The 26,514-nt window shown below is 41.6% G+C and overlaps 1 protein-coding gene across 1 annotated transcript in view; it reads left to right on the forward strand.

The window, feature by feature from the left end:
* The window catches only part of CMTR1 (cap methyltransferase 1), a 50,325-nt gene that overhangs the window by 16,561 nt on the left and 7,250 nt on the right, over positions 1-26,514 (forward strand). The window contains exons 5-17 of the mRNA XM_025990847.2: positions 263-355; positions 1,984-2,055; positions 3,222-3,316; positions 3,436-3,508; positions 8,053-8,251; positions 9,050-9,168; positions 11,416-11,512; positions 11,825-11,957; positions 12,678-12,857; positions 23,335-23,391; positions 24,157-24,214; positions 24,680-24,748; positions 25,726-25,857. Of these exons, the coding sequence (XP_025846632.2) occupies positions 263-355; positions 1,984-2,055; positions 3,222-3,316; positions 3,436-3,508; positions 8,053-8,251; positions 9,050-9,168; positions 11,416-11,512; positions 11,825-11,957; positions 12,678-12,857; positions 23,335-23,391; positions 24,157-24,214; positions 24,680-24,748; positions 25,726-25,857 (1,377 nt within the window). The remainder of the gene's footprint in view (positions 1-262; positions 356-1,983; positions 2,056-3,221; positions 3,317-3,435; positions 3,509-8,052; positions 8,252-9,049; positions 9,169-11,415; positions 11,513-11,824; positions 11,958-12,677; positions 12,858-23,334; positions 23,392-24,156; positions 24,215-24,679; positions 24,749-25,725; positions 25,858-26,514) is intronic.

Below are 26,514 nucleotides of genomic sequence, written 5' to 3' on the forward strand. Positions count from 1 at the left end.
CATTGGAACAAATGAAAGAAACTTTGAAGGTTTGGGAAGTTTCTAAAGATTCATACTAGAATTGTACCTGGCCTTCAGAAGTTAACCTTCAGCATCCTGGCTCTCAGTTCTCATGTCTGACCACCACATTTGGTTTCAGCTTCCTGGGGCCTTCCCAATATTTCTGAGTCCTTTTTGATTGTCTTGGGGAAGCCCTTTCAAGTTGGGGCATAGCCCTGAGGAGTCATCTTCCTTGACTTACTTGCCTCTTTTTTATTTGTAGCCCAGTGCCTGTGAACAGGTATCATGGTTTCCAGAATGTACCACCGAAATTCCTGACACTCAGGAAATGAGCGATTGGATGGTTATGGGAAAGGTAGGATTTCAGGAAAGTGTACCCTGAATTTTTGGCACTTACCTCCTGACTTTTCTTCTTGAGTCCAGTGTGTATGTATGTATACTCAGTTTAAGAAAATTGTGAATCTGACCATTCTGGCAAGAATAAAGTTTTTTCTTTTTCTTTTTTTTTTTTAAAGATGTATTTATTTATTCATTCAGAGAGAGCGAAGAGAGAGGCAGAGACACAGGCAGAGGGAGAAGCAGGCTCCCTGCAGGAAGCCTGATGTGGTACTCGATCCTGGGTCTCCAGGATCACACTCCGGGCTGCAGGCGGCGCTAAACCGCTGCTCCACCGGGGCTGCCCGAATAAAGTTTTTTCAAGATAGTGTGTTGAGGGCTTTACAGCTATGCCCCTGGGAGATGTGACAGGATTTTTTTCTCCTAGTCATTTAGGAGAGTCATTTGTGCAAGGCAGCACAAAATGCATAACTTCGGTCTTCCTCATGGATGCTTTTTAGAGTAGCTTTTTACACATTTGTATGTATTCTGGTCATTCATTGCTGGGCACTGTTCCAGGTAGATGAAAAGATGCTGTCTCTGTCCTCAGAAAATAATGAGGGAGTTGTTACAGAGAGAATTTGTTTAATCTCCTTCTGGAAAACTGTAAGAATTTAGTACATAGCTACCAAATCAGTATGGTCTGGAGAGCAGTTCGCAAAGTGTAGGGCCCCCTAGGGATCTCCAAGACCCTTTCAGGGGCTCTATAGGGTGCAGGTTATTTTCATAATGGTACTGGAAAGTTGCTTTTTTCACTCATTCTCTCACAAGTGTCCAGTGGAGTCTTCCAGAGGCTTTATCACAACCATGAATGCAAATGCAGAGAGGAGAGTCTAGCCATCTTACATTAAGCTAGATAGTGGAGGTTTGTAAAAATGAAAAACAATGCCACTCTTCTCAGTTAAAGTTTTTTTGGGAAATAGAGTTATTTTTCATAAAAATATGTTATCTATGTTAATGTGTTGTTCTTTCACACTGAATAAATTAAAATTGTCTCGGTTTCTAATAATAAAGTTGGTATGTGTATATCCTCCACACAAACAAAAGCTCTTTGGGATCTTCAGTGATTTTGAATTGTGTAAAACCTGAGAACACCCAAGTTTGAGCATTGTTGGTTTAAAGATGGCCTCACTCAACCATCTGGTTGGATATGACACCCCTGTGAGGGTTGCTTGAGCCCTTTTTTCTCTGATGTTACCAGGACAGTGTCTGGTGTCCGACGTTTGTCCCCTTTACAGGTCAAGAAGCTTTCTGGTTGAAGGACAGGCTTCTGTCATTTAAGGCATCCCCATCCTTTTGCCTCCATGCTCTGGGGACTGACAGCTTGAAGTTTCCTTCCTGTTTGCTTTTCTCAGCCTCAGCATTCACGAGTCTTATATCCATATGGTGCTCTAGTCAGAGCACCCAGGAGGCTGCTTCATCTCACAGCCATCTGGAGTATAGCCAGAGGGAGTTAGGATTTTCCCTTTCCTGCCCCTCAGGGATTGATGTTCTTGGCAGAGACTCAAGCCCCTTCTTGCTCTACTCACTTGGAACCCTTGTTTCTCCGTTCATTCCCCCAAATGCAGTCATACGTGATCAGTATTGGTTGTTTTCTTCTTTCTGTAGAGAAAGATGGTTATTGAAGACGAGACAGAGTTTTGTGGGGAAGAGCTGCTTCACAGTGTGTTGCAGTGTAAGGTAAGGCCTGTGGCGAGAGCTGGGCTGGAAAACCTAGTGTGAGTGCATGTGCTGGGCTCTTCTGGTCTTTTGAATTGATTGTGAGGGAGAGCTCCAATTTAGCTAAGATTTTTCCTGGAGATTGGATGTTTGGCTTGCTACATTTCTCCAAAGGTATCCTTCTTTCTGGGGCCTTGTAGTGTTGCACTGTCCCTGTGGCCAGTAGCCAGGAAAGGCTCCACTTAACCTCATTGGGTTGGTTCATTACAGTCCTGAGGGGGCCTGGCGTAGTGAAAGGTTTGGATTATTCTTTAGTGTCAGATAGACCTGAATTCACATCCTCATTTTTTAACTTTCATGCTGTGTGACCCTGGGCCAGTTGATCTAGCTGCTCTGAGTTTGTGTTGCCTCATCTGTAAAATGGGAAAAAAATACTTCCCAGGATTGTTGTGAGAATTAAATGGGATAGTCAGCGTGAAGCTCCTACTACTTGGACAAATGTTAATCTCTCCTTGATAGCTTTTGGCATGACTTTGTATCAGGAAGTACACATTGCCCAGGGTAGAGTGAGCCAGGGAAACTCTGAGGAAGAAATGGGTTGGAGAAGAAGCAAGGCCTAAGACCAGCCTCACCAAACTTATTTTTTTGTAGGCAGAGGGTTGGGAATATCCTTAAGGTGCCTAGAACTCATGTAAAATGAGGCTTTTTTTTTTTTTCTCAGGGAGAAAATTGGAGAAGGGAATAGGGTCCCTGCTGTGTGGGTAGGTGCCATCACAAAACACCGGTCTCGATTTGTTTTGTCCTCTGAGGAAGCTTTAATATCAGAATTCTAGTCCCTAGGCAAGTTGATGATGGCGTGGAGAAACAGATTTGCTCTGAGGACTTGTGATGCCAACAGGTGGTTTGTGCCTACCCACAGGTGCCATTTATTAACCACTTACTGTACAGGATCTAATTACATTTTATTTTATTTTATTTTATTTTTTTTAACCACTTTACAGGTGAAGTGGTTGAGAGTCAGAGTGTTGAGCAATTTGTCTAGGGTCACACAACTGGTCATTTCAGAGCTGGGATGCAGCAGTATAGTAGCTCTTTTGAGGGCTGAATTGCACTCCTCAAGCTCTTAAGCCCCCTGCCCCATCCTGGAGGGTGGTGCTCACCTTGAGGTTCTGATTCTCACTGGACAGAGTGTGTTTGATGTCCTGGATGGAGAGGAGATGCGGCGAGCTCGGACCCGGGCCAATCCCTACGAGATGATCCGAGGAGTGTTCTTCCTAAACAGGTTTGCTGACATTCCCTACCTGTCCTCTCCCCTGACATGCACTGTTCCATTTCTTCGTCTGAGCCTCAGCTTTCCATACATCTAGTATACTGAGTTGCACTTTTCTGTCTTTATTGCAGGGCAGCAATGAAGATGGCTAACATGGATTTTGTGTTTGATCACATGTTTACAAATCCACGGGACTCTTGTGGGGTGAGAACAAGATTCTGTGTCTGAATTCATAGCCCTAAATGGCTTTAAGCTTCAGTGGCCCAGAAATTGCCATTTGTGCGATGCTAGTAGAGTATTCCTGCTCTGTGACAGAGATTTTGCTTTGAGTTCCTCAAATTAGGTCCCATGGTGCTTCCTATGGTCCCAGGGATGGTCCAGTAAGCAGTTGTCTCGAGGGCTTCAGGCCCAGAGCTCTAGCCTCCAGCTTTGCAGATCCTGCTGCTTGCCCCAGGTGGAGGAGAGCAGGGCTTGCAACAGTGGCAAAGGGACATTTCTGGGCAAAATCAGCTGTTGTGACATCTATAGGTGTAGGGAACAGAGAGGGGAGTGTATGAGATAGAGCCTGCGCCCTCCTGCTCCATTTAACATGTATTTATCCAGCTCCCACTTTGTGCCAGGCACTAGGAATATAATTTTGAATGAGATAGATGTGATCTCTTCCCTCATGGCACTTAGGTTCTGGACGTTTTGGTGAGTTCAAGAACTGGTAAGGGTGCAAGGTGAGGATGTTTGTAAAGCCCTTCTGTAGAGGCCAGTTGTTGCCAGGGTGAGTATGTAGTCCTTACAATGAGCTTGTTTTTCAAATTCAAATTTGTGACATCATCTGATTGGGGTGCCCTTTCTGGTATGAGAAGGGAGTACTTGGGGAAATGTGAGTATTGAATGAAATGTAGGCATCTTCTGGATCCTTTCACTGGTGTATTAAAAATCAGTATCATGTCTGAAAATCTAGGCTGTGGTGTTCAGTGAGGCATTGTGAGGCAGGAAGTACAGCACTTACATTGTAGGTGGTGTCACTTAAGTTCTTCCCTTCTTTGGGCCTCAGTTGCCTCATCCCTGAAATTAGCCCTACTAACCTGTCAGAGGATTGGGGTGGGACCAGAGGCCCTTAAGATCTGTTCCAGTTCTAAGACCTATGATTTCAGATGTGGCCACTTTCCCTTTCTGCCTTTCTGAATCAGCTTTGTGTGGGATCATAATTATTAGATTTTGCCCCTTCTCAAGAAGTGGTAGAGCAAAATGATTTTCTACTCTGCTACCTCTCGTTTCTCTGAACACAGACACGCCATAATGATAGAGAAAGAAGAAAGGAAATTTCATTCTAGCATTCCCTTCAGGGTTTCAAAGCATTTTTACTCAGTCCTAGAAAGTTAGTTCTCTTTGACAGTGAAGGGCCAGGAGCCAGCTGTTCCCAAACCTGTTTCTGCTTCACTCACTCTCCTTCCACTAGGCCCCCTGATTATCCACCTGCTAAAGGAACTTATTTTCTAAGTTCTTTCATGTTTCAGTTCTACCTCCCTAACTGCTTCCCTCCATGCTGGCAAAACTGGCATGTGGACCCCTCTAGCCTATATTCATTTCTCTCTCCCAGGCCTCCCTCACTGTTCTCTAGGACCAGCAGGCAGTGCAAAAGGGCTCTAGGAATTAGCATCTTGAGAAAATTAGGTTGATATAATGTTGCTTTAATTTTCTGAGCTCCAAATGATTTCCTTTAAACCCCTGCCTGGCAGAGGAGCTCTGTCAAGCTGCTGGGAAGTCACAGCATCATTTTGGGCTTTTGAGTATAAATGCCTCCAGCAGCTGGTATCTGGTTATTGTCTTTTGCTGTCAGGAAAATGAAATAGGCACCAGGGTTGTACCATTCAGGTCAAGGGTGGAGATGTTCGTTACATAGGAAAAGGCAGCTGTGTTTGTAATGCTTCAGGCACCTTCTTGACCTGAATTGATTGTTAGTGGCCATGGAAAATTGCCTTTTCAGAGAAGTTTCTCTACACTCCACTATAAAAAGTGATTTCTTTCCAGCCCCTAGTGTTTTCTTCTCCCTGAGGACCAGAGTGACCGCCAAGCCCAGTAGGCTTGGTGTGTTTTCCAGGCGAGTCAAGATGCTCTAGAGCAGTCACCAGCAGAGATGGAAGTGACTGAGGGCCCAGACACACACCTGGGTTTGCTAGGGTCTCAGTGACTCTTGGATCAGGCAAATTTTGGAATAAGAGCATTGAGAAATTTAAGCTTGAGCAGGTATGGGGAGGTTGGAGGTGGGAGGTGGATGGGACGACGAGGTTTTTCACTGGCATTCTGGTTCTGTGGGTTGTGGTAAAAGAAGAGAGACTAGGTAGGGAAACAAATTGTAAATACAAACTGGAAGAGACAAGGAAAAGAAGGGAGTTTAGATTCTTTAGGTATATGCTAGCATATAATAAACCATAACATTATGTGCAGGCTTTGTGTGCCTGGGAATATTGCTGAAGTAGGTAAACATTGTCTGTGAAGCCTAACAGAAGACAAAAATTGAATGTGGGTCTCTGAGTTGTGGTGGTATCTTAGAGGGAATTAGGAAGCACTTAAAAAGTGCCCATTGAGCCCAGAGTACTGCACGAGACATTGGAAAAGGAAGAAGATGGAAAAGGACAAGAGTTTTGACTCCAAGGAAGTTGATCCAGTTGAATATTGTATCATCTTATGTTTGTTCAGTACTTACAGTTTATAAACATCTTTGACATATGGTACTTTAATCCTACAACAGCCTGGAGAGCCTACATTAGTCCCAGTTTACAGTTGAGAGCTCAAGCTTAAAGGCGTAAATTGTATGCTGCCCTTAAGTGCACAGCCAGTAAGTGGCAGAGGTGAGAACTCTAGCTGTCCTTTCTCTGAAAAGACCTTCTGGCCATGACCTGTGAGGGCCACATGTCTGGAAATTACAGAATGAGATCATACTTATGCATACTTATGCCCTCTTTTTGGAAGTGAGATTCTTTCATTGATTCATTTTCCTTTCTTGCCCAGTCTTCCTGTGGGCCAGTGGCTCCCCGTAGAGCCTAGAGCCTGGGGCTAGGGCATGGCTAGTGGTGAGGAACATTGTTTTTCCTCCTTCCAGTACGTGTAGGCCTTAAACTTGTGATCCCTGCCTCATCCCCACTATACTGCCTCAAAAATGCTACATAATGTTCTCCGCAAATGCTGTTAGGTGTTTTTTGTGTGTGCAAATGAATATAATCCAAAAATATGAATAATTGGTGGCTCAGAACAAAGAATACTGGACTAGATTGGTGAAGAAAAGAACTGATACATCTCAGCTGTACCTGGGTGGGCTTGTCATAGGATGACAAAGTTTATTTTCAGCTGAAGTCAGTTTCTCCAGAGACTTCTTCACTGTTTTGATAAAGCTGGGTAGCCATCATCAGAGGCATGGCGCTTTTTAACCCAGAAAGTGGCTGGATTGTGAACATTAGTATTTTCCATTTCTTTCTTAAAACTGTCTCTCCTAAAGCTTTCTGGTCTTTATCTAGCAGTTGCAGAACTCTGGACAGGTACTCAGCCATTACAAACCTGTGGAGAGGGAAGGCCGAGCTAACTAAGCTCCTTCTAGATGCTGGGTGTTCCTCGGGGACCTCTGTAGTTACCTGCTCTAGAGCTCAACTTCTTGTCACCAGTGCAGATGGTATATCCCCTCTGCCTTAGACACAGTATGGGCCAGTATTGGGTCCAGCATAAATTTCAGGTTAAGAGTTAAAAGGTACTGGAGTGACCAAAACCCAGCAACAATTCAAATGATTATTGTAATTTAGTTATTCCTGAGGTGGGTGGGTACTCTGGGGGCTGTCTTGGAGGCTACACACCAGCATTTCCTTCGCCCTCTGCCTGTCAGCCTCCGTCCTCTGCACCACTGCCCCATGTCCTGACTAGCAGAGGATTAAAGGCAGAAGGGAGTGCAAAAAGGGGAGACTCAATGCACTGTGATTACTTGGATTGGATTCTGAAACAAAACAAAGACTAGTGAAATCTGAATCAGGTTGAATTTAGTTAATAGCAGTGTACCAATGTTGGTTTCTTATTTTTGACAAATGGCCATGCAAGATGTCAACAAAATTGGATGAAGGGTATATGAGAACTTGGTCTTTGCAACTTTTCTGTAAACCTAAAATTATTCCAAAATAAAAAGTGAATTGGAAAAGAATAGGGAGAGCCAAGAAGGAGGGGGAGAAGGGAAGCAAAGGCTGTGGTTTGGAAAGGTAGACCCTGTGACTATGAGGGGGAGATGTTAGAGCCCCTCAGACTCTGGATAGGAAGACCTGAGTCCAGCAGCCAGGCTGACTGGATTCTCATGTAGCTTTGCTGCACACAGTCTGTGAACCGGTTGCTTTGTGTCTTGGTGTCTTTTATTTCCCTGTCTGTAAGTGGGGGATGCAGCATCTATTCCACTCAGTAGGACTCTTGTAAGGCAGGATTTGGTAAGGAAAAGACTCTGAGAAATAAAAATGCATACTCAGATTCCTCTTAAGATGCTTTTATTATAAGTCTGAGGTAGACCCTATGCTTGAAAAGCATTAGGGGTATTTTGAGGTAGGGATGGGCAACTCCAGAGGGTGATGACCATAGGAGATCATATCCTGGGTGTTGTGGCCTCGGTGGGAGCTCTGCGTTATGTTTGCTGAAAGGCTCATTTTACTCCCCCTGCATTCTCCTTCCTGTTCCCCATTGAGCCAGACTTTTTCCCTTCCTCCCCTGTCCTCCACTTGCCTTTGCAGAAACCACTGGTAAAGGACCGGGACGCTGAGCTTCTCTACTTTGCTGACGTCTGCGCAGGCCCAGGCGGTTTCTCGGAGTATGTGCTGTGGAGGAAGAAGTGGCACGCAAAGGGCTTTGGAATGACTCTGAAGGGCCCAAATGACTTCAAACTGGAGGACTTCTATTCGGCGTCCAGTGAGCTCTTCGAACCCTATTATGGTAGGGACATGAAGGAGGAGGGTACTGGTGGTGATGAGAAATGATCCTCTGTGGGGACTTGAGATCAGAAGCAGTTATTATCCCCTGAGAATGTTTTCTTTACCAGGTCTCTCGGACTGGGGTTCCCAGATTATGTCGTGAAGGTCTTGGTTTCCTCTAGACTGTCCCTTTTTATCCCAGGCCTGGAGGATGCAGGTTAAACACTCCACTAGGCAAACTCTCATCAAAACCATATTAAATCCTCTTTTCTTCTCTTGTGGTGACAGGAGATAATGAAATTGCCTGATCTCCAGCTTAGAATTGGCAGGGTTATTAACCAATACAAACCCCATGCCTGTCTCCGGCACCGTGCACCGCGTGTGGAATGCGCTGGGTAACAGACAGCTCAGCAGCCCCACGGCAGTCCCCTCCATTCTTTCTTGATTGCTGTGATTTGGCAGCAGATCTCAAGTTTTTTTGTAACAGTTCTTAGTTAAAAATTGATATCAGTTCCTAAATGTAGATGCTTTAAACACAATTTTAGTCTTGAAGAGGAAGAACCTGTGTTTCAGTTGATGACTCTTAGCTGGACAACTCTTTTTGAATTCTGCTTTATTACAGCAGGGCCCTGTTTTTGCCTGTTGGTCCGTCACTGCAAGGCAGCTCTGCAGAAAAGATGCTGATAGTGGGTTGCTCCTCACAGGGCCTTTTCTCTTGGTCCTTGAGGAGAACGTGTGTTCACAAACCCTCAGAGCTTGTGTCCCAGCCCCTGAGACACACAGGGCAGATGAGCTAACTGTGAATCTTGTATCCTATCAGGTGAGGGTGGGATCGATGGAGATGGAGATATTACCCGCCCAGAGAACATCACTGCTTTTCGGAATTTTGTCCTAGATAACACAGATCGCAAGGGCGTCCACTTTCTGATGGCCGATGGGGTAAGTGATCTCTCCATAGGGTGATGCTTTAGGTATTTATCTTGTTAGAAGCTTTTTTATTTGGTCCTTTGCTGCCCCAGATCGTGGTAGCTCACTGTTCAGATAGTAGGGATGTATGATGTATGTTTTTATTCTTCTTGCACATATTTTCAATGATACTTTCGTCAGCGTTGTAATGTTTTGGACACCTTTGCTTGGAGCAAGTGGCCCTTCTTCGCTTACTTTCTCAGAGGACCTTGATGAGAAATGCTAGGGGAGAACTATGACTAAGATGGGCTAGGCAAAATGGATTGGGAAGAACATTTCCATCATTTGTCACCTGGGTGTGGCTCCTGGTAGAGGCTGTCCTTAAGCTCCTGAGCCTCTGGATGGCTGACAAATGACCACATAACCAAAGGCAGCAGCTCAAGGGAATCCACAGGAGACTCTGTCAGTGGTTGAACTGAAGTGAATATTCAGGGAGCCTTGTTCTTTAGGCAGCTGCTGGAGTTACCTAGGACATCCCACTGTAGGTTTCTCACCTACCAATCTGATGCTGTGGGTGGTCTTTTCTGGAGTGAGGCACCACTTATTCTAAGAAGGACCGAGAATATGGCAATTGCTCCTGTTCCCTAGAATGAGAAGAATTGAGAAGAGCCTCTAGAGCTCCTTGGGTGGCCTCTCAAGCAGTAATCATGTGGAAAGGTGAAGGAATATGCTGGATGTCAGGATCTGAAGATGCCCTGGTTTACCAAAGCATTATGCACAGCAGGGAACAATGGAGAGACAGGGAAGAAGAGGGAGGGGCTACTCCAGCTGAGTAGATGTGGGGGCCCAATAATGCTTGGGAGGCAGTTGAGGTGCCATGTGGCAGCCAGAGTGCAAACTCAAGTGTTGTCTTTCTGCTTAGGCAAAATAGACTGGAGACTTGGGCTTTTTTTTGTTGTTTTTTAAAAAGATTTTATTTATTAAAAAAAAAGATTTTATTTATTCATCAGAGACAGAGAGAGAGAGAGACAGAGACAGAGACATAGGCAGAGGGAGAAGGAGGCTCCTTGCAGGGAGCCTCATACGGGACTTAATCACAGGACCCCCAGGATCACGACCTGAGCCAAAGGCAGATACTCAACCACTGAGCCAGCCAGATGCCGCCCCCCCCCCCCCCCCCCCCCCCGTTTAATTGACTCTACAAATAGACATGCATTTTGGGAAACATCTATAAATTTATAAAAAGGGCATTGCTAAACAATTTTTGATTCTGAGTCTTTTAGCTGTTACCTTTCTGGGACTGAGTGAGAGACTTGATCTGGCTGGAGCCAGCTTAACAGAGGTCAGCCTCTTATACTTTTTTTTAAGAAAATTATTGTGATAAAAAACATACAGTGTACCATCTCAGCTGTTTTTAAGTACATAGCTCAATAGCATTAAGTATGTTCACATTTTCATGAAACGGATTTCCTTGCTTTTTTCCTTTTTGTGAAATTGGAACTCTGTAGCTAGTAAACAATAACTTTCCTCTCCCTCCTCCTTCAGCCACTGGCCTCCTTGACTTCTCTGTGAGCTTGGCTCTCTGCCCCTTGCTGGCATCTCACAGGGAGGGAGGCCACTTCAGGAATAGCAGGGCATATTCTTTGAACAAACACCCTGGCCGGAGAGCCTGCAGGCTGGAGGGAGAGTCCTGAGATAGGAAGGGAGTTTTGGTCAGCAGAGAGAGAAATTGCTGTGACTGGCAGAGTTGTGTTAACTTTACTCCTGTCACCACACTGGGGCCTGTTCAGTGGTCAGCACGGTGGCTGAGTAAGCCCAAGCAGAGTATTCATAACCCTCTCTGGGTCTTGGACTGACCAGGGTATTCTGTTTCCTATGTTGTAGTTGGCCTATGACCAGCCAGTATTTTCGCTCTGTCCTCCTTTACTCTCCCCCTGGATTCTCCCATGGGGTTTTGTTTGTTTGTTTTGTTTTGTTTGTTTTGTTTTGTTTTCCCCCATGGGTTTTAAAATTTTTTGGACCATCTCTTCGGAAAGGTAGACTTGGTTCTATCTCCTCTGAGTGATGGAGCAGAAGAGCGGCACTGTTCTAGTAGTCAGGCCTGGATCCTTGTTCTAGCTTCATGCATGAGGTGCCATATGACCATGCCAAAATAATTTAAACACTGAGCCATATCTTTATCAGTCAGATGGTGGAAATCAATGAAAACACTTGTAGGGTAGGGATGAATGAAGTCCTCATCACTTTTCTTTCCTACTCCAATTCTTATACTCATTGCAGGGGTTCTCAGTGGAGGGGCAGGAGAACCTGCAAGAGATCCTCAGCAAGCAGCTGCTGCTCTGTCAGTTCCTCATGGCCCTGTCCGTGGTCCGAACAGGTGATGTTTCCTCAGCCTAGGACCCATTAGAGGCCCTATTGGACAAGAGCATATACAAGGCTTAGGAGTAAAACAAACTAAAAAACTGTTTATATCTAATATAAACAGGTGGTTAAACAAGGAATATAGAGAAGTAAGTGCAATAGAATCGCCAAATTCCCCTTTAAAGCTGAATCTCCCCCTTAAATTGCCTCTTTATAATGGGCCCAACTGGTGGGTCCCTGGTTTTGTCACATTTACTCCCTGAGATTACCTTATCACCTCCTGGGATAGAACCCGCTGACTACTGTTGGTGTTTTTGCTCTAATCTAGGAGGCCACTTCATCTGTAAAACCTTTGACCTTTTCACACCGTTCAGTGTGGGGCTCATCTACCTGCTGTACTGCTGCTTTGAACGAGTGTGTCTCTTTAAGCCAATTACCAGCCGTCCTGCCAACTCAGAGAGGTGAGGCCTTCCTCTCCACTTTAATCAGACTAGTTGACTAAATGTTAGAACAGCAAATTTTGATGCACCTCTATGGCGTAACTACTCAAGCTTACATTAAAACCCTGATTTTAAGGAAGTTATTAGAGTCAATAGGAGTCAGGATTCAGATCTTAATGGTTCTGTGATGTGCCAGTTCAGCTTCTGCCTCCTTCTCTACGAGCCTTATTCTTCACACTTTGTGGGGGATCCTTGGCTTGGTCCAGGAAGAAGGTGACCAAAAGAAGCGGCACCTGAAGGGACATGGGCTGGGCAAGGGTAAGGGGCTGCCAACCAGAGGCACTATTGCTATCCCAGTAGGGACACAGTACACATCATGCATGATGTGAGAGAAGATGTGGCCAGTCTTAATTGCTAGATGGCTTATGTAAAAACACAGATTACTGGGTTCTATTGCTGGAGAATCCTACAGTTAATTAGGTCTATAATTTACCAGACTCCCTAGTGATGGTGATACAGCCAGCCTGGCATAGGGCATTTGGGAACCGCTGCCACAAAGAGTAGGAATACAGCCCAGCATAAGAAGGAAGGAATTGAATTGAACTTTTGCAGCAGAGTCTGTGCTGTTCTTTGTGCATAGACTGAAGGCTGTTGAGCTTTATGGCTCAGCAAGGAGTTTAGGGAGGATGAATGTGGGAGAGAAGCCCTTGCTCAGTGGACTGACACGGTGTTCTCTGCCAGGTATGTCGTGTGTAAGGGCCTGAAGGTGGGCATCGATGACGTGCGGGATTACCTCTTCTCAGTCAATATTAAACTCAATCAGCTGCAGAACACCGATTCTGATGTCAACCTTGTGGTCCCCTTGGAGGTGATCAAGGGAGACCACGAGTTTACTGACTACATGATACGGTCCAATGAGAGGTAAGCAAACCAGGTGTTTTTTGCTGACACCACTGGGGTATCAAGGAAGACTAGAGGATGAAGAACTGAATGACTGGCTCTTGGTATCACTTTGTCAGTCATAAAAAATTGGTAACTAGGATTGGTTTGCTTGTTCCAGGACTCTCTGGGATTTTGACACCTCGTCCTTCTCCCTTGCTCTGTCCCTGGGGTGGCTGTTGGGAACCTGGTTGTCACAGCCCTGCCCATGGGAACCTGAGTATGATAGTGAACTCTGATAGAGAGCAGCCTTGTCCTGTGTTCCTGGAGGCAGGAGTAACTACTCTTTAATTGCTTCTGTTTGTGAAAGGCTGTCATGGTTGTTGCCTTCTGAAGCTCCCTGTTTGGAGACAGGAGATGGCTAGGAAGCAAGTATGTGGCATACTTTGGAAGTTTCTAATATTAAAGCTTTTTTGCCAGTTCATAAATTTCCCAGATGGGTAATCTGAATGCAGTGTTGTTTTGTTTTAAACCTTTGATTCCCCCCGCCCTTGAAATAATTTTGTAATGATTGTAATAATTTAAAGTTGTGACAGTTGGCTGAGTTTTCTAAGTGGTCAAGCCTTAGAGAAAAGTTTTTGAGGTATGTTGGAGTGTTGTATAGTAGCAGTGAATCACCAAGTGCTTTCTCATGGGGCAAAACAGGTATTGGAAAGGTCATTTCTAAGGGTGTAGAGTCCTGTCTCCCAGAGAAGGTATAGGTGGCCCTGGAGAATTACAGGAGAGGTAGTCTTTACCCATTTACCATCATCCTACAGTATTTTAACTTTCCACGGTACTGTCACAACGCTCTCATCTTGATGGTAATGCCAGATACCAAACTGGAGCAGATACTGAGCTTCATGTTATATGTGAGGAAACAGGTGTGAACTGGCCTAGAGTCAGCAAAACCAGGGCTTTGTAATATTTCTGGACTTCTTTTTTGCTGAACTGTGCTGCCAGCTGCTATGAGTGTGTGTGGATATGTTGCACAACTGGACTTCTCAGTGCTCCCAATAGTGCAGTGTTTAAACAGTCCTATAATGAATCAGTTTTCTTTCTTTTTTAAAAGGATCAATGTAGAATTCCATAATTGAAATTCAGATCTTATGTAAACACTTCAGTCATATTTGACAAATGTATGTATCCATGTAGCCTACATTTTATTTTATGAACAACAACATTACTGTAACCTCAGAAAATTTCTTTGTGCCCCTATCCATCAAGCCTAAAATAACCACTCTTATTTTCATCATCATAAATCAGTTTTGTCTATTCTAGAACTTTGTATAAATGGAATCATAGACACTTTTGTGTCTGTTTTTTTTTTCTCCTTACCATAGTGTTTTTGAGATTCTTTCATGTGGGATTTGTTTGTTCCTTTTTATTGCTGAGTAGTATTCCATAATATGAGCATACCAAATTTATTATTCTTTTGATGGACACTTAATGATATTTTTAGTTTGGGGCTGTTATGAATAAAGCTGCTAAAAACATTCTTGTGCAGGGCTTTTGATGGACAGATGTTTTCATTTTTCTTAGGTAAATATCCAAGAACAGAAATTCTGGGTCATAGGTTAGGTGTATATTTAACTTTTTAATAATGCTATACAGTTTTTTTTTTTCTTTTTTTTTCTTTCTATTTTTATTTTTATTTATTTATTTATTTTTTGCCATACAGTTTTCTAAAGTGCTTGTACCAGTTTATAAATCCTCCAACAGAGTATGAGAATTCTGATTGCTTTACATCTTTGCCAACATTTGATATTGTTAGTCTTTGTCATTTTAGCCATTCTGGTGGGGGTGTAGTGTTAGACCATTGTGGTTTTATTTTTTTGTATATTTTTATTTTTATTTTATTTTTTTGAGATTTTATTTATTTACTTATGAGAGAGACAGAGAGAGGCAGAGACAAAGACAGAGGGAGAAGCAAGCTTCCTGCAAGGGGCCCATTGTGGGACTCAGTCCCAGGCCCCTGGATCACAACCTGAGCCAAAGGCAGACACCCAGCCACTGAGCCACGCAGACATCCCTTTTTTGTATATTTTTAAAATTGAATATTGTATTAGTTTTAGGTGTAGAACATAGTGATTCAGTATTTATATACATACATGAAATGTTCACTACCATAAGTCTAGTTACCATCTGTCACCATTGTTGTTAGAATGTTATTAACTATGTTCCTTATGGTCTACTTTATATTCCTGTGTCTTATTTATCTAGCTGGAAGATTGTACCTCTTAATCCCCTTCACCTACTTTGTTCATCCCCCCCTACTCCTTCCCCTCTGGCAACCATTAGTTTGTTCTCTGTATCTGTAAGTCTGTTTCTGTTTTGTTTGTATCTGTTCATTTGTTTTGTTTTTTCAATTCCCCATATAAGTGAAGTCATGGTTTTAGTCTTTCTGTGTCTGATTTATTTCACATAGCATAATAAGCCTCTAGATCCATCCTTATTGTTGCAGATTATAAGATTTCATTCTTTTTATGGCCAAGTAATACTTCATTGTATATACATGCATCTTCTTTATCCATTCATCTATTAATGGACATTTAGCTTGCTTCCATATGTTGGCTGTTGTAAATAATAATGTGATGAACCTAGGGGCACATATGTCTTTTCAAATCAGTGTTTTTGTTTTCTTTGGATACTAGAAGTAGAATTGCTGGACTGTGGTAGTAATTATTTTAATTTTTTGAGAAAACTCTGTTGTTTTCCATAGTGGGTACACTAACTTACATTCCTACCACTGCGCAAGGATTCCGTTTTCTCCACATCCTCACTAGCACATGATATTTCTTTTCTTTTTGATAATAGTCATTCTGTAAGGTGGTATCTCTTGTGGTTTTGATTTGTATTTCTGTGATGGCTAATGATGTTCAACCTCTTTTCATGTGTTTATTGGCTGTTTGTATATTTCTTTTTTGATGTGTCTCTTCAAGTCTTTAGACCTTTTAAAAATTGATTTGTCCTTTTGTTAAATTATAGGGACACTTTCTATATTTTGAATACAAGTCTGGTTTCAAATAACATGTTGTGAATATTTTGTCCTAATATGTGACTTGCCTATTCATTTTCTTAATGGTATCTTTTGATAAGCAGAAGTTAAAAAATTTTTTTAATCATTTTTTTTATTGTGGTAAAATATACATAAAATAGTTTACCATTTTGACCCTTTTAAGTGTATAATTCAGTGGCATTTAGTCATTCATATGGTTGTAGAACCATCATCACTGTATATTTCCAGAATGTTTTAATCATCCAAAACAGAAACTCTGTAGTTAAACAATAACTCCCCATTTATACCACCCCAAAGCCCCTGGTAATCTCTATTATACTTTCTAGCTCTATGAATTTGCTTATTCTAGGTACCTCATATAAGTGGAATCATACATTGTTTTTTCTTTTGTGTTTGACTTATTTCATTTAGCATGTTTTTTTCAAAAAAAACATCATGTTGTAGCAGGTGTCAGAATTTCAATCCTTTCAGGGCTAAATAATATTCCCTATATATATATATCACATTTTGTTTATCCATTCATCTGTTGTTGAACGTTTGGATTGTTCCCACATTTTAGCTGTTGTGAATAATACTCCTCTGAATATTGGTGTGCAAATAACTGTTTGAGCCGCTGCTTTCACTTCTTTTGTGTATACACCAAGAAATGGAATTGTTAGATCATGTGGTAATTCTGCTTAAATGATGAAGCTACTGAAGAACTGCCATACTGTTTTTCATGGCACCTGCCCCATTTCACAATCCCACCAATAATGCTCCAGGGTTCCAATTTCTCCACATCCTTATCAACACCTGTTATTCTCTCTCTCTCTGTTTTGTTTTGTTTTGTTTTGTTTTTGCTTTTTTGTTTTTTTTATAATAGCCATCCTAATGGGTGTGAAATGGTATCTCATTGTAGTTTTGACTTGCATTTCCCTAATGTCTAATGATACTGTGCATATATTTATATTGGTCTGTTTGTATATCTTTGGAGAAATGCCTATTCTAGTTCTTTGCCGCTTTTTAAATTGGTTTGCTTTTCATTGTTGAATTATAGGCGTTCTTTATATATTCTGGTTATTAATCCCTCATCAGATAAATGATTTGAAAATTTTTTTTCATTCTTTTTTCCCCCTGTATTATGTCATTCAATGTACAGTTTTTAATTTGATAAGTTCAATTTATTTTTTCTTTTATTGCTTATGCTTTTGATGTAATACTCAGGAAATCATGATTGAATCCAACATCATGAAGCTTTTTGCTATGTTTTCTTCTAAGAGTTTTATAGTTTTAGCTTTTATGTTTAGGTCTCTGATCCATTTTGAGTTAATTTTGTATTAACTCCAGCTTCATTCTTTGCATGTAGATATCCAGTTTTCCCAACCCATTTGTTGAAATGATTGTTCTTTCATCATAGAATGGTCTTGGTACCCTAGTTGAAAATCATTTGATCATATATGCAAGGGTTTATTTCTGGGCTCTCTATTCTGTTCCATTGCTCTGTCTGTCTTTATGCCAGTACCACAGTTTTGATTACTCTAGCTTTGTATTAAGTTTTGAAATGAGGAAGTATGAGAACTTCAATTTGTTCTTTTTCTTTTTTAAGATTTTTATTTTTTGACAGAGAGAAAGAATACAAACAGGTGGAGCAGCAGGCAGAGAGAGAGAGGGAGAAGCAGGCTCCCCACTGACCAAGATGCCCAAAGTAGGGCTCCATCCCAGAACCCTGGAATCATGACCTGAGCTGAAGGCAGATATTTAACCAACTGAGTCACCCAGGCTCCCCTTATTCTTTTTCAAGATTGTTTTGGCTATGAAGTCCCTTGAAATTCCATGTGAACTTTATTTAGGATGGCTTTTTCTGTTTTGGCAAAAATTGCCATTGAGATTTTGATAGGGATTGCATTGCATCTGTAGATTATACTTTGGATAGTATTGTCCTGTTAATAACAATTTTGATCCAATATTGATCCAATCCATGATCACAGGATGTTTTTCCATTCATTTATTTCTTTTCCCGTTTTTGTCAGCAGTGTTTTGTAGCTTTTAGTGTATAAGTTTTATACTTCTTTAATTTATTTATTCCTAATATCTTATTCTTTTTGACACTGTTGTATATGGAGTTGTTTTCTTAATCCTTTTCAGAATTCTCATTATTAGTGTATAGAAATGACTGGTTTGGTGTGTTGATTTTGTATCCTGCAAGTTAGCTAAATTTGCTTATTATAATAGTTTTTGGTGGAAACTTTAGGGTTTTTGCATAAAAGGTCATGTTATCTGTACTGAGATAATTTTACTTTTCTTTCAGTTGGGATGCCTAGAACTTTTAAATTTTGATGATGAAATTCAATTTATCAATTTTTTTCTTTTTGTTAGTGATTTTTTTTTCCCCTAAACAGTCTTGGCCTATACTAAAATCCGGAAAATACTTTCCTCTTTTCATCTAGAAGTTTCATTCGTTTAGGTCTGTAGTCTACCTGAAATAAATTTCTTCATGTGGTGTGATGGTAGGAATCGAGGTTCTTTCTTTTTCCTTATAGATAGTCAGTTCCAGCATTGTTTGTTAAAAATACTTTGCTTTTTCCATTTAATTGGTTTGGCCCTCTTGTTGAAAATTATTTGACTATAAATATGTATGTGCAACTGATTATATCTAGAGGGCTCTGTTCTGTCCATCTGTTTGTCTTTTGCCATATTCTCTTAATGACTGTACCTTGAAACAAGATACTTTGAGGTCAGGTAGTATATATTCTCCAGCATTGATTTTTTTTTTCCCCCCAAGACTGTTAGCTAGTCTAGGGGTTTTTTGTAGTTCTATGTAAATTTTAGAATTTGCCAATTCCTGCAAAAAGCCTGCTGGAGTGTTGATGGAGAGTACATTGAGGTTATGAATCAATTTGGCAAAAATTAACATCTTAACAATATTAAATCTTTATATCAATAAATTTAAAAGCTAGCCATTTATTTAGTTTCTTTGATGTCTCCCCAGCAGTATTTTATAGTTTTTAGTATAGAGGTCTTACACATCTTTTGCTAAATTTATCCTTAAGAATTTTGTGCATTTGGATGTATTGTAAGTAGTATGTTTAAAATGGCATTTTCTAGTTCATTGCTAGTGTGTGGAAATACAATTGATTTTTGTGTACTGACTGTATCCTGTGAGAATGCTTAATTTACTTATTGGTTCTATGAATTGGACTATTTTAGATACCTTATATAATTGGAATCATGCAGTATTTGTCTTTCAATGACTATTTCACTTAGCATGATGTCCCCAAGATTCATTCATGTTGTCTCATGTTGCTTAATTTCTTTTTAGTTGGAATAATACTTCATTGTATGTAGGAGTGCCTGTGGTTGGCTCAGTAAGTATATGACTCTTGATCTTGGAGTTGTGAGTTTGAACCGTACACGTGGTATGGAGTTTACTTAAGATAAAAAAATTTTTTTAAGATAAAAATTTTTTTAAAATACTCCATCATGCATGTATTATCACATTTTCTTTATTCTCTGTCAGTGGACATTTAGGTTGCTTCTGCATGTTGGCTATTGTGCATAGTGCTACAGTGAACATGGGAGTACTGATACCTTTTCAAGATTCTGATTTCAGTTCTTTTGGATATATACCCACAGGTGGAATTGCTGGATCATATGGTAGTTCTGTTTTGTTTTGTTTTTTTTTCTTAGTGCACTGACTAATTCCTCCAGTTTGTTGTTGAATTGAAGTGATAAAAGCAGACAGTCTTGCCTTATTCTTCATTTTAAGTAAAAAGTGTTTAATCATTCATTAAGTATGGTGTTAGTAAGTTTGTTTAGAGAGTCCTTTATCAGGTTGACAGTTTTATTCTGAGTTTGTTTAGAGTTTTTATCATAAATGGATGTTTAATTCTGTCAAATACTTTTCTGTATCTATAGAAATTATATTTTTCTTTATTCCATTAATACAGTGAATTACATTGAGTGATTTTTGAAATGGTAAACAAATCTTGCATTTTTGGATATACTTTGATTATGAGTATCATCCTCATATATTGCTATATTTGATTTTACTAATATTTTATTGAGTTTGTGTTCATGAGAGATACTAGTCTCTAGATCTATATTCTGTTACTCTTCATGAATTGACCTTTTGTCGTTATGAAATATCCTTTTTTAGCAATACTCTTTGTTTTGAAGTCTGCCTTGTCTGGTATTAATATAGCTACATCAGCTTTCTTTTGCTTAGTATTTGCTTGGTTTGTCTTTTTATGTCCCTTTTATTTTCAACCTGTCTTTGTCTTTGTAAATAACATATGTTGGGTCTTACCTTCTTATCCAAAGTGACAGTCTCTGCCTTTTAATTAGAGTGTTTAGTATAGTTACATGGAATATAATTATTGATATGTTTGGATTTAAATCCTCTGTCTTGGTTGTTTGATTTCTGTTTATCCTGTCTTCTTTTTGTTTCTCTTGTTCCTCTTCCCACCCTTTTTTGGGGGGAATGTTTGGCATTTTTTAAAATGCCTTTATATCTCCTTGGTTTTTTTTTTTAATACCTGTTATGTTTTAGCTGCTTCAGAGATTACAATATGCATCTTTATCATGCTTTACCTTCAAAAAGTATTCTGCTTCATGAACAATGTAAGAACCTGGGCAGCCCCGGTGGCGCAGCGGTTTGGCGCCGCCTGCAGCCCAGGGTGTGATCTTGGAGACCCAGGATTGAGTCCCATATCAGGCTCCCTGCATGGAGCCTGCTTCTCCCTCTGCCTGTGTCTCTGCCCCCCCCCCCCCTTGGTCGCTCATAAATAAATAAAATCTTTAAAAAAAATGTAAGAACCTTACCATAGTAAATATGCATTTACAGTCCTGCCTTTATGTTCTTACTTTATATTAAAGCCTACTTTACCTTGCTATTGTTTTTATTTTAAACTGTAAAGTCCATAGTGTCTTTTAAAGAGATTTAAATGTACACATGCCTGTACAGGCATATTTTGGAGATACTGTGGGTTTGGTTCTAGACCACTGCAATAAGGTGAATATTGCAGTAGAGCAAGACAAATTAGTTTTGTTGTCTCCCAACGCATATAAAGTTATGTTTACACTGTAATATAGTCTGTTAAGTGTATAATAGCATTATATACAAAAAGCAATGTACAAATCTTAATTCAAAAATACTTTATTGTAGGATGCCTGAGTGACTGTCAGTTGGGCATCTGCCTTCAGCTCAGGTCATGATCCCAGGGTCCTGGGATTGAGCCCTGCTTAGTGGGGAGTATGCTTCTCGCTCTCCTTCTGCCTGCTGCTCCCCTTGCTTATGCTCACTCGCTCTCTTGTCAAATAAATAAATAAAATCTTTTAAAAAAATTTTATTGCTAAAAAAATGCTGAGCATTGTCAGGGCTTTCAGCAAGTTGCAATCTTTTTGCTGGTGCTGGGTCTTGCCTCAGTGCTGATAACTGCTGACTGATCAGGGTGGTGGTTACTGAAGGTTGGTGTGGCTTAAAAAAATAAGTTTTAAGTTTCTTAAAAAATAAGACAACAGTGACATTTGCCACATTGAATGACTCTTCCTTTCATGAACAGTTTCTCTGTAGCATGTGATGTTGTTTGATAACATTTTATCAACAGAGCTGCTTTCAAAATTGGGTCAGTCCTCTCAGACCCTACCACTGCTTTATCAACTAAATTTATGTAATATCCTAAATCCTTTGTTGTCATTTCAACAGTCTTCACAACATCTTCACCAGGAGTAGATTCTGTCGCAAGAAACAACTTTCTTTGCTTTTCTATGAGAAGCAGCTTCTCATCTGTTCGAGTTTTATAGCAATTCAGTCACATCTTCGGGCCCCTAAGTTCACTGATCACAGATCACTATAACAAATATAATAATAATTAAAAAGTTTGAGATATTGTGAGAATTACCAAAATGTGACATGGAGACCTGAAGTGAGCAAATGCTCACTTCAGATACCAATAGATCTGCTTGACACAAGGTTGCCACAAACCTGCAGTTTGTAAAAGATGCATTATATGTGAAGTGCAGTAATGTGTGAGAAGTAATAAAACAAGGTATGCCTATATATGTAATTAAAAAAAAATTTTTTTTAAGTTCCTTGATATCTACTGACCTATTTACCTGTTCTGGTGTTCTTCATTCCTGCAGACCCAGGTTTCTATTTGGAATCATTTCTCTCTGGCCCAGAGAATTTCTTTTAGTCTATTTTTGTTGGGCAAGTATGCTGGAGTAATTCCTTCAGCTTTGTCTTTGGAAGTGCATTTCCCTTTCATCTTTGAAGGATATTTTCATTGGATATAGAATTTGAGGTTGGCCATGTTTCTATTTCAGCACTTGAAAGATAAGGTTCCATTGTTCTCTGTCTGCCTTGTTTCTGATGAAAAGTCAGTCATTATTCTTACTGTTTTGTGCATGCCACGTGTCCTTTTTCCTCTGACTGCTTTCAAGATTTTCCCTTTATCTTTGTTTTCAGCATGTTGACTATGATGTGTTTATGTATGGTTTTCTTTGTATTAATTCTGCTTGGGGTTCTCTGACATTGGATCTGTAGATTGATTTCATTGTTACCAGTTTGGGAAAATTCTTGGCTATTATCTTGTCAGTATTTTTGTCCTATTCTTTTTTCTGTTTCTGAGGCTCTACTTATTTGTGTTAAACTGTTTGCTATTGTCCTATAGAGCTTCAGTGCTGGTGTGTTTTTTTCGCTTTTTTCTCTCTTAATGTTTCAGTTCCCAAGTTCACGGATTCTTTCCTTTGCTGTTTTCAGTCTACTGATAAGCCCATCAAAATCATTCTTCATCTCTGTTATCATATATTTTATTTCTAGAATCTTTGCTTTTTAGAAATGTGATTTCTGTATCTATGCTAAAGTTCTTTATTTTGCATGTGCATTGTACATCTTTTCTGCTAGATTCCTTAACATGTTTTCCAGTTATTTTAAGGGCTTGGTCTGATAATTCCAACATTCCGACCATTTTCTGGGTCTTATTATGCTGTTGAATTGTTCACCCGCTTTGTAGTTGGTCACATTTTCTTGCTTTATCACATGTCACATGCTTTTTCATTTAATGCCAGACATTGTGTGTAAAAGAACATTGGGGATTAAAGTAGAAAGGGCAGCTGTTAGTATAGGTGGGTTTAGTCTGCAGTTGAACTGGGTCTGGATTTTGTTGTTGCTTTATTTAGAATTAGTTCACCACTGCTTTCATATTTTTAAGGATGGGATCAGAACTTTACTTTTAGCAGGACTTGGGAGCTGAGTGTCTGGAGGGCTTGACTCAGTTCTGCTTTATTGTAAGCCTTCAGCAGGCCCCGTGTAACGGTAACTTCGGGTGTGGTCGAAGGAGTTCTCTTTCCGTCGTCCAACCCCTCTCCCCCAAATACAGATGCTCTGGCTGAACTTCTCTTTTTTGATATATTTTGGCTGTCCTTTTGGTAATCCTTCTGAAATTAAATCATTTTTGTCCCCCCCCCCCCCCCTCTCTCTAGCCACTGCAGTCTGCAGATCAAAGCTCTGGCCAAAATCCATGCCTTTGTTCAAGACACGTGAGTGTTGCCCACTCCCCAGAATTCACCTATTTCAAGGGAAGATCTTTTCATTTTGCTCCTCCCCCTAAGCTCTTCATTTATTTCAACAAACTTAATTTTAAAACATCTGCTCTTTTATCTTATATTCTGCTATGGTCTGTGAAACAAGCCAGAGAAGTATATGGCAAGAACCTTGCCCTCAAAGACTTTCTGTTTGGGCAGAGAAGAATAACCCAGGAAAAGGATACAGGAAGAGTTATTAATAGGGCATTAGAGGATGTTGAGTGGCATAGTATGAATGGAATATGTAATGTTGGGGGACACAGACTAAAGAGAGATCAAAAGAAGGGAGATAGGACTGGTCCAGGAAAACCAGTCCCCTGGTAGGGGGTGAGCAGAAGCTGATTCAGCTTCCTGGGGCAGAGTGACTTCCACTGGGATGGACTTAATGTGGCCTGTATCAGCAGAGAGGAGCCAGGAAGTATTGACGGGTAGTTGGGAGAAGGTTGTATGGGGAATTCTGGCATCCAGGGTGATCAGAAGGATAGTCTTCCTTCCCTTTGCTGTGGGGAGGGGAAGTGATCTCATTTTGTGTAAAACAAGTGAGTTCTCATCTTTAAGGGGCAGAGCTATGTGAGTATTGTTAGCATCCTAGACTGAGGGCAGCGTGGGCTCTGTGTGTGCATGCACGTGTTTATTCACGTGGGCTTCCACTCTCTGGGGTTCTGAGGGGTGCATGCACCTCTTGGAGGTTTTAATCGCTTGTTGGCTTCATTTTCCCAGGACCCTGAGTGAGCCTCGGCAGGCAGAGATCCGGAAAGAGTGCCTTCGACTTTGGGGGGTGAGCATCTCCCCAACCCATTGTTGCTTCAGGACAGGGAGGCTGTAGAGACCTTAGCTAGTGTGAAACCGTCTGCCTACCCTCATGATGTTCCAGAGCTGGACATCTCAGCATTGTCAGGAGTTACCTTCTTGGCTCTTTCACTGTCAGTGTAGTCTTGCAGTTGGGTCAAAAAGGACAAGGGTGCTGCGTGACCAGGCTTCATTTTGCTGTTGGGGCTTGTACAGCAACACTGCGCACAAGAACCTCAGAGAGAAGGGAGTGGCCTCTGTGGTGTGCAGCCTCAGGGCCTGCATTGGGGTGGTGACCGGATTATCCACATCCATCTCCTGCTTTCTAGCGTCCTTTTTTAGGTGCCATTGCCTCCTCCCCTGTCTGGACCGATCCCCTCACCTGCTTATGCTCCCACACAGCCTTCGTGGAAAGTGCATTTGAAAATCAAAGCTCTTTGCCGTCTCCTTTCAGATCCCAGACCAGGCTCGAGTTGCTCCTTCTTCCTCAGACCCCAAATCTAAGTTCTTTGAGCTAATCCAGGTAAGTTTGGTATCTGGTAAAAATAAAAAGTTAGGCCTAACTTTAGATGTGGAAGGTATTGCTGAGATCTCCCAGATGCCTGGTCTCCGTAGGGCTTGTGCAGGTACCTCCCAGGCTCTGAGGGCCTGGGTTGAGGCCACCATAGGCGGGAACCTTTGGTGTAGGGTTTTGAGTTCCCCAAGTGCCCGTCGGGTTGTCTGAAGATGTGATGTTGGTGATGTGCTCAGCATTCCTCCTTGCACAAAGGGTGGGGCTGGCTGGCACTCCCTGGCAAGTTCAGGGTCACATGAGATTTGCCTACAGGGGAGACAAGTATGGGATGATCTCAGGCAGGGGAGATGGGCAGAGGGCCAAGAGGGGCTGCCAGGGGAGCTCCACAGTGGGGCTAGCCTAACCCTAGACTCCCGTTGTGTTTCTGGTGAGCTGGTCTTTGGAATTCTTGGGCTGTGTTCTTTTTTTATCACCTGACTTCCAGCTTTTCTGTGAGCTTCATTTAAATCTGGCCCATTGTGCTGGTTTTGTGAGGTCAAGGACTGGAGAATGTGGTTCAAGATGACCTCAAAAGAGTAGCATATGTACATTTTCCTGAGTGGGGTGGAGAGGTCATTTAACGGCCCTCAGACCTACTGATCAGAACTACTGATGAGTCCTTACCTTCAGTTTGATTGAAGGGGTGGCTTTTATATTCTGGTGACATTTCCTTATAGCTCCGGTAAATTGATCTGTACTCAGGGACTCAGTGTTCTTTCCCTTCCCAGCCTCTCCTAATAGGTCTTAAAAGGAACATTCCAAGCAGATGGAATTAGATCCAGTTAATGCATGGTTAGGTAGAGCAGGGGGTGCAGGGGGGCATGTTTTAGCAAGTGCTTCCTGTCCCTCGCCTCTCCCGGCCTGCCCCCTCCCCCGTACAGGCACCCATACTGAGCGCCTGTCCCTTCCCCCAACTCAGCCATGTTTTCTCTGACCCGGGGCTGCAGGGCACTGAGATTGACATCTTCAGCTATAAGCCCACGCTGCTCACCTCCAAAACCCTGGAGAAGATCCGCCCAGTGCTGGACTACCGCTGCATGGTGTCTGGCAGTGAGCAGAAGTTCCTCATCGGCCTGGGGGTGAGTCTGCTGCTGGCTTCCTATCAAGTAGTTGGGATGGTAGAGCCTTGGTCTATGTTTGTGGGAGTCTGGACAGCTGCCTGCCACACTTAGTGCATGTTCTCTTAGCGCCAGGGAGCCGAGGCTTAGATCCCAGGAAAGGTATTTCTTAAAGCTTCACTTCCTTTCTTCCTCTGAGTTAGCCAGGTGTCATTCATCCATTTCGTTTTTCATTTATTCACACATTTGCCTAATCAGCTCTGCATTGCTCCTTTTCTTGTGATATTAAGCTTCCCAGGCTAGCAGGATGGTCAGTAGGCTAATGTGGCTTGAATCCATGCAGCCATTTCTTTGCAGTGCTTCCCTCGTCATCTCATCTTGCTCTGGAGCCCTTGGAGTCTAAGATGAGGGAAAACCTTGGCAATTTTTAAATTTTTTTGAGAGGGCATGTGTGTGAGTGAAGGGCAGGGATGGGTAGGGGGGATAGAGAATCTCAAGCAGGCTCCACACCCAGGGCTGAGCCCAACAATATCACGACCCTGAGATCATGACCTGAGCAGAAACAAAGTCAGCCGCTTAATTGCCTGAGCCACCCAGGCACCCCAAGTGTTGGCAGTTCTGTATCTTAATTGGGTAAAGTTATGATTGCTCATCTTTCCACTCTGTGTTATATCTCTG

Source organism: Vulpes vulpes, chromosome 1 (assembly GCF_048418805.1).
Source record: "Vulpes vulpes isolate BD-2025 chromosome 1, VulVul3, whole genome shotgun sequence".
Lineage (NCBI taxonomy): Eukaryota > Metazoa > Chordata > Mammalia > Carnivora > Canidae > Vulpes > Vulpes vulpes.